Raw genomic sequence first — 7242 nt, 5'->3', positions numbered from 1 at the left:
CCATTTTAGATCGTCTCGATTTTCACGTTCAGGTACCGAATTATAAATAATACGTTATCTTAATATTCCGAATTTTGATTCATCGCAATTTTAGTGTGTGTGACGATTGTTCGACTGCGATATTTTACCAGGAGCGACCTGTAAAGCCCTTTCGGGGGTTGTGAGAGCCTCTCCATTCAGGTCGTTACCTCGCGGCCAAACACCGCTAATTTCCCATCCAATTAATATATTAATTAGCTGAGCAAGTCGTCTTACACCTAGATTCGATAACACGTTTAAAATTATAATATATTCGAAGTCCAACTGCGAATCAAAGGCTATCCATATTTTACACGATTTTCAGACAAACAATAGTCATTATTATATGAAATAGGTTAAGCATCTTTACCCTTGTCAAACCAGTATTGTTTTTGAATTGAACTTATCTAATAGTAATCATTAATATTATCAAGCATTAATAGCATTAAACTCAATAGTCATTTTCAGTTGTACTACTTTCAATAGTTTTTGAATTACATTTTTATTTGTTGCACACTATCCAGTCTACTTTATTTCTTTGAGTTACAACGCCTATTTTTACATCAAATCCACGCACGCCAACACAACGTTTCAAGGAGGGACCCGTATGGGACCTAGAACACTGACGAACCCAACGGAAATAAATTCTATCTAAATTTCCGTCTTTTAAAAATTGTTCTGATCGTAGAGGACGTTAACGCGTCATACGCGGTCAGAGCTGGTGGCAGCGAGACCTTTCTCATCGCAAAGATCAATCAAATCAAGGAAAATTAACAATCGATCTTTTCCAATTTTCTTTCCTTTTAAATTTTCATTCACTTTACGTTGCGCGCTCGCCTCGCGTCGCGCAACGTAACAATACCAATCTGAAATCCGTTTCTCAAAAACTACGACCTAGAGAGAAACGGATTTCAGATTCGTATCTAGCTTGCAAAAATCTATAACAATTTCATAGTGGCAGTTACGAAATGAAAAGAAAGTCAAAATTTGTTGTACAGTGTAACACATGTTATGTGAGCGGTCTGTAAAGGGTTAAACATTTTTTTTTTATTTCAATAATTATTTGCTATGAAACTTTTATCAACACATTTCTGATATTTTTTTGATTAAAATAACCCAAAACACGACGTTAATCGGATTAGTTTTGTTATTAATCTATTTCAATTGATCAAGAGATCCCTAACAGATGGAAAAGAAAGATTTGAAAAATATTAAAAATTGACGAAGTTGGCTGATGGGTATAAACAATGACCTATAACTTTTAAACTATTCAACTACAAACGAAACTTTTTTCACTACAAACAACTACAAACGATTCCCTATCAGATGGAAAAGAAAGATTTCAAAAATATTAAAAATTGAGAAAGTTACCTCTTCGGAGTATAAACAATCGGCTGTAACTTTTAAACTATTCAACTACAAACGAAACTTTTTTCACTACAAACAACTACAGACGACTCTGAATCACATGGAAAAGACCGATTTCAAAAATCTTGAAAATTTACGAAGTTACCTCTTGTGCAGATAAACAATTGCTCATAACTTTTAAACTATTCAACTACAAACGAAACTTTTTTCACTACAATCAACTACAAACGATTCTCTATCATATGCAACAAACCGATTTGAAATATCTCAATGTCGGGTGCTGGTCAATTTTTCAATATTTTTTATTTATTAATTGATGCAACTACAAACGAAAATATTTTTACTACAATCAACTACAAACGATATACTACCGTTTTATGAAAAAAAAAGTTAATTTTTTGAAAGTCGGGTGCCAGGTTCACATAGCCGATTCAACATCATGGCCACGCGGTATTGAAATACCAACGAGGAGAACGAAGGGCGCATCGTCTTCGTGACCAGAATTCCCCCGTTCACCCGGACCAAGGAACTTCTAAAACTCTTTAAAGAGTTTCGCCCGCAGCATGCCGTGGTGGCCCGGAAGCCGACAGGGACAAATGGCTACGTCACTTTTCCTGAGGCCGCACTGGTAGCAGCGGCCATTGCCTGGGTGAAGGAAACCGAACCAGTTTTCTACAAACGGAAGGTCAGGGCCGCACTTGCCGACCCTTGGCATGAGGCCAAATTGATACGTCCCAGGGACAGGGCCGTTCCATTTCCGGGGTGGGAAGCGTCAACATCACTGCCGTTGCCGATCGAGGCAATCACCCGTATTGCCCAATACCTGGATTTCGCTGGTCGGGCGCGCATGGAGGGCGTTTGCCGAGCGTGGCGCCTGGGATCCCTAGCTTCCTACGCTGCTACCCGAACACTCACCACCGAGGACTGGCGTTGGCCTGCGGGCTGGGATCACCGCATCGTTTCCACCGAGGCGTTCTACTGGGCGGTAAAGCGCCTAGGGCCCTACGTGACCGGGCTTCGGCTCGACGATCGGCAGATTGCGCGAGGGTTGCGCCCTCAGGTGGTAGCGATCGCGGTCCGTAGCTGTCCACTTCTGACCCGTGTGGACTTGACGGGAGCTCGCGTTCGTCCAGCGGCCCTGAGGGACCTGGCGAGCGCGGCATTGGCGTTAACAGAACTAAGAGTAGGTCAAAGCTTCGGTAGTGTGGAGTCCGAGCTCTCGGCGCTGCTCGCGCCCGCGTCGCGCCTTGCGGTTTTCGTGGCATCAACCACGGAATTCGCGGGGGTGGCGTTGATGCGGATATCGCCGGGACTTCGTGAGCTGCGACTGAAGAGCTGCGAGGGGGTATTGTCGGCACCTGTGGGCGCGGCTCTCGCTGCATTAACTTGTCTCTCCGCGGTTGAGCTTACGCAATGTCGTTCCCTCACATCCGAGGAGCCGTTACGTGCGCTTGTGGAAAACGAATCGCTGCACGTTACGTTGAGGGAACTGATCATCACCGACGTCGATTTCTCGCCTTTGCCGGACGAAGAACAAGAAGGGGAAATCGAGGCACCCAGGATGCTCGACCCACAGTTCATTGAGTTGCAAATAGGCCCGGCGGAGACAGCTCGCACAGTCGCAGAAGTGTTCACCGAACTGAGAACATTAACCACCATGTTCTGTGGATGGGTGGCGAACGCTTTCGTTATCAATATCGGGAGCCACTTGGTGAGGCTCACCGAATTAGACCTATCAGGCTGCTCGAACATTCGCGGCCAGTTCGCATTAGAACCACTATCCACCTTGCCAGAGCTGATACGATTGACGATCAACAACCTACATCCCTCCGTGGGCGGACAGGTACTGGGGATAATCGCCAGCCTGGAGGAGATACGAGCCCGGGACAGCCAAGGGATCAACGATGAGGACGTCTCTGGAGCTGCCACGGGGTGCCTCCGCCTGAGAATATTGGACGTGGAGGGATGCCTCGCGGTGACGGATCGCACTCTCCACGGAGCAACGGAAATCGTCCGCAGGCAAGGAAGAACGGCATTGCTCAGACTCAGTGTCGGTGGGACGAGTGCCGGTTGTTGGACCACCGTACGACCGAGCCTGGTCCTCCATATAATACGCGATAGAGTTTATGCGCCGATTCTACATTGGTTAATCACATCGCGACGCGTGGCGTGAGCAATGTGCTCAACCTCCATATCGCCGAGGGCGGCGATAGTTTTAAGGGGGGAGGATTTGTCACGTCTGGAAAATTTTACAAATTTGTCCGCCTCACGTTCCCTTATCAAGCCTTCGGGTTATAGGAGTCTCCTCATGTAAGGGACGTGGGGAGGGCGAATTACTGCTTCATCTTTTTCAATTTTCTCCTCGACTCTGTGTTTTCTCATCAAGCCTTCGGGTTATAAGAGACTTCTTCATGTGGGAAAAGCACAGGGAAGAGTTTGAGTTTATAATTATTCTATTTTGTCTTTTCTATCCTTTATTCTCTTTATATTTCTCAATTCTTTTCTTTAATTATTACCCCTCCTTGAAACTATCGTCGTGCTCAACTGCGTAGTAACAGATTTCAAACTAAACAAAAACTCGGTTCGACCGAGGAGAGATATCATAAACAGCGTTCGCTGCGCAGTTAGCCAGTGCTTCGCATTATAGGGGTCTCCTCAGGTTAACTGCGCAAAAGCGTAAAGATCAATTTATCTTTTGGATTTTCAACCGATACTCTCCTCTTTTGCACGCGTGGGCGCCAGTCGGTCCCTAATTCGATCGTATGCGTGAAATGAGTGCTGGAATGGAAACGCGGATTAATCTATCTATTTGAACATTTGGTTGATAGAATAAATGAGGAATGAGAACCCTCGCAGTCAAGCGTTAGCAAGCGTTCGAAGACTGTTTAGGGGCGAAGGGTCGAACGGGGCAATAAAAGTCTTTGTATCGAATTCCGAGAATTTGCCTGAAACCAAGACCCAACGGTAATTTTCGAATAGTAAGAACGTTCTAGAACTAACTACGCTGCTAATGTAGTAGCGAATATTCGATTTAATAATCAAAGGATATGCTAAATAATCGAGGATTTCATTCAAATACCGAATGTTTTACAACATGCGTACCAGCGAAATTCGCGTTGCGACTTGCGAACAACAATTACGAAACCGCCAATTGTTAATCAAAGAATTTCGCGATCCCTGATTAATAGTTTACACATAATAGTATAATATATTCATAATTATTCGTTTTTATTGTTTAGAAGTTCTGATTTAAATATTAGTTCAGATTTAAATAATTGCTGATGTCCGTTTATATTTGATATTGAAATTATAAGCGAGAAATAGAATATTCCAGAAAAATTCTACGGCGTAGAAACACCAAAAGCCGTTAGACAAAAATGGAAACCAAGAGAGAAAAAGAACATAGTCTAGAGGAATTTAGCTAGCACGCGTCTTCGACCAATAGCGACGCGCGCGACGCTGTCGTCACGCGCTATGATTTGTTGGAATGTCCCTACGCAGGACATCATCCTCGTGACGGGCCCTTCCGGCCAGGATCGCGATCGATTCTGATCACTCTTCGTCGAACAATCGAGTAAGTCGTGACGGGAGCCCGTGCGTCTAGAGATAGAGTTGCCGATTGTACTTTGTGTAAATTAGCTGCGCGGCAAGTCCTACCCGTTAGGCAGAGTGTCGTGAGGGTGAATTTCGCGAATACGCGGCAAGGACTCAGAGACGCGCACGTTAAGCTTTCATACTCTTAAAATACTATCTTTTCTCTTTTATTTTAATCCGTTGCTCGCGCATTTTCGTATTAAATTCACTCGCGTTTACAATAATTCTATTTTTCCAAAAATCGTAATCGTCTTGTGTTCGTCTTAGTTGAATTTTTCATACGCAATAAAGGGCAATCGGGCGCGTGACAAGTGTTAGTGCGACAGCTTCCTCATCATCTCTCTCTTGGTGTTCCAGAATCAACAGCGATTATTCAGCGACTCTATAGCGATTCCAAAGCGATTTATCTATCGTATATCATATTCTATATTTCCACGGTAAGCCTGTTAATTACTAATTCGTCGAGCACGGCATTGTGATTATTTTCGACCAGGCAAAACGGGCGATCTAATAAGCTTACGAGTTATGAGAGTCTCTCCATTTTAGATCGTCTCGATTTTCACGTTCAGGTACCGAATTATAAACTATACGCTATATTAATATTCCAAATTTTGATCTGTGCGACTTCGTGTGTGACGATTGTCTCGACTGCGATATTTTATCAGGGACGACCTGTAAAGCCCTTTCGGGGGTTGTGAGAGTCTCTTTCCTCGCGGATTGCCGCCAATTTTCCATCTTCATATTATATTTGGTCGGGTCAGTCGTCTGGCATAGGGTTTCAACTACAAATCCGTTTAAAAATTATATTCGAAAGTCTCATTGTGAATCAAAGGAAAAACACCTTTTCTGATCAAAGGCTATATATATCTCACACGTTTTCGGGTAAACCAATAGTCATTATTATACAATAGGTTAAGCATCTTTACCCTTGTTAAACCAGTATTGTTTTTGAATTAAATTTATCTAATAGTAACCATTAATATCATCAAGTATTAATAGCAATAAACTCAATAGTCATTTTCAGTTGTACTACCTTCAATAGTTTTTGAATTACATCTTTATTTGTTGCACACTATCCAGTTTATTTTATTTCTTTGAGTTACAACACCCATTCTTACATCAAATCCACGCATACCAACACAACGTTTCAAGGAGGGTCTCGTACGGGACCTAGAACACTGACGAACCCAACGGAAATAAATCCTATCTAAATTTCCGTCTTTTAAAATTGTTCTGATCGTAGAGGACGTTAACGCGTCATATGCGGTCAGGACTGGTGGCAACGAAACCTTTCTCATCGCACCGATTAATCGAATCAGGAAAATTGACAATCGATCTTTCCAATTTACTTTTCATTTTTATCTTTTACGTTGCGCGCTCGCCTCGCGTCGCGCAACGTAACACATGGTTCGGGATTCAAAATCAGTCTTCAGTCAATCGCAGTCACAGCAAGAGCTAAAAAACCATTTCTTTCACGTTTATTTTTTTACTGTTTACATTGTATCTATTATTTATTGTATTCTACTTTTTAAAATTATTAGTTGTTATATTTCTAAGTTCTTTTTTTATATAATTTTTATATTATTTTTTTATATTATTTTCATATCATTTTTTTATATTGTTTTTGTATTTTTTTTTGATATTATTTAAAACAAAATGTCATATAACAGTACACAACACATTACCGCTACGTCTTTTAGTGCTAGTGAAAGTGCAGTGGAAGTGAACCGCAGGAAAAGTGGTGTTTGGCAGCACTTTGAAAAAATAGATCAAGAGGGGGCACGGTGCAAATATTGCATGAAGTAATTTAAAACAAAATACTCTAATACGAGTTCGCTGCAAAGACACATGAAATGTGTACTGTAACGTGGTGACACCCGTGCCCCCGCCGTTACAATCGCTGCGCTTCTCCCACCCATACCCCCAACTAACGCTAACCTCTAACCCTTCCCTCACCTCACCCCTTTCTCCCTGCCCGCCGGTGTCGGGCCGATGGAGGCGACGGACTGACACAACGAGGCCCACCCTCAACAGGAGCTTCGAGGCCGGCGACAGATCCACCCCTCCAGCAAACACGGAGCAACGTGGAATTTCCAGAAACTACGATGAAGCAACCCAAAGGGAGTGCAAAACGTCCACCCGGAGCCATCTGTCGCCGAGCCCGAAGACCTCAGCCCACCCGTCACCGCAGGATGTCCGTCAGCCCCATCGACCCCGATCACCGGTATATCGAATAGGCCCCCCTTCCTAGACCCATCCCCT

General features: G+C 43.3%; 1 protein-coding gene across 1 annotated transcript; it reads left to right on the top strand.

Annotated features, from left to right (window-relative positions):
* The first annotated feature begins 2233 nt into the window (after positions 1 to 2233).
* On the top strand, positions 2234 to 3559 carry LOC114881887. The gene has a single exon (XM_029198772.2). It carries the CDS (start codon positions 2234 to 2236, stop codon positions 3557 to 3559), a length of 1326 nt encoding a protein of 441 aa, XP_029054605.2.
* The last annotated feature ends 3683 nt before the right edge of the window (positions 3560 to 7242 follow it).

Source organism: Osmia bicornis, chromosome 1, assembly GCF_907164935.1.
Source record: "Osmia bicornis bicornis chromosome 1, iOsmBic2.1, whole genome shotgun sequence".
Classification (NCBI taxonomy): Eukaryota; Metazoa; Arthropoda; class Insecta; order Hymenoptera; family Megachilidae; genus Osmia; species Osmia bicornis.
The sequence above is the reverse complement of the archived record's forward strand: the minus strand, read 5'-3'. Positions and strand labels throughout refer to the sequence as shown.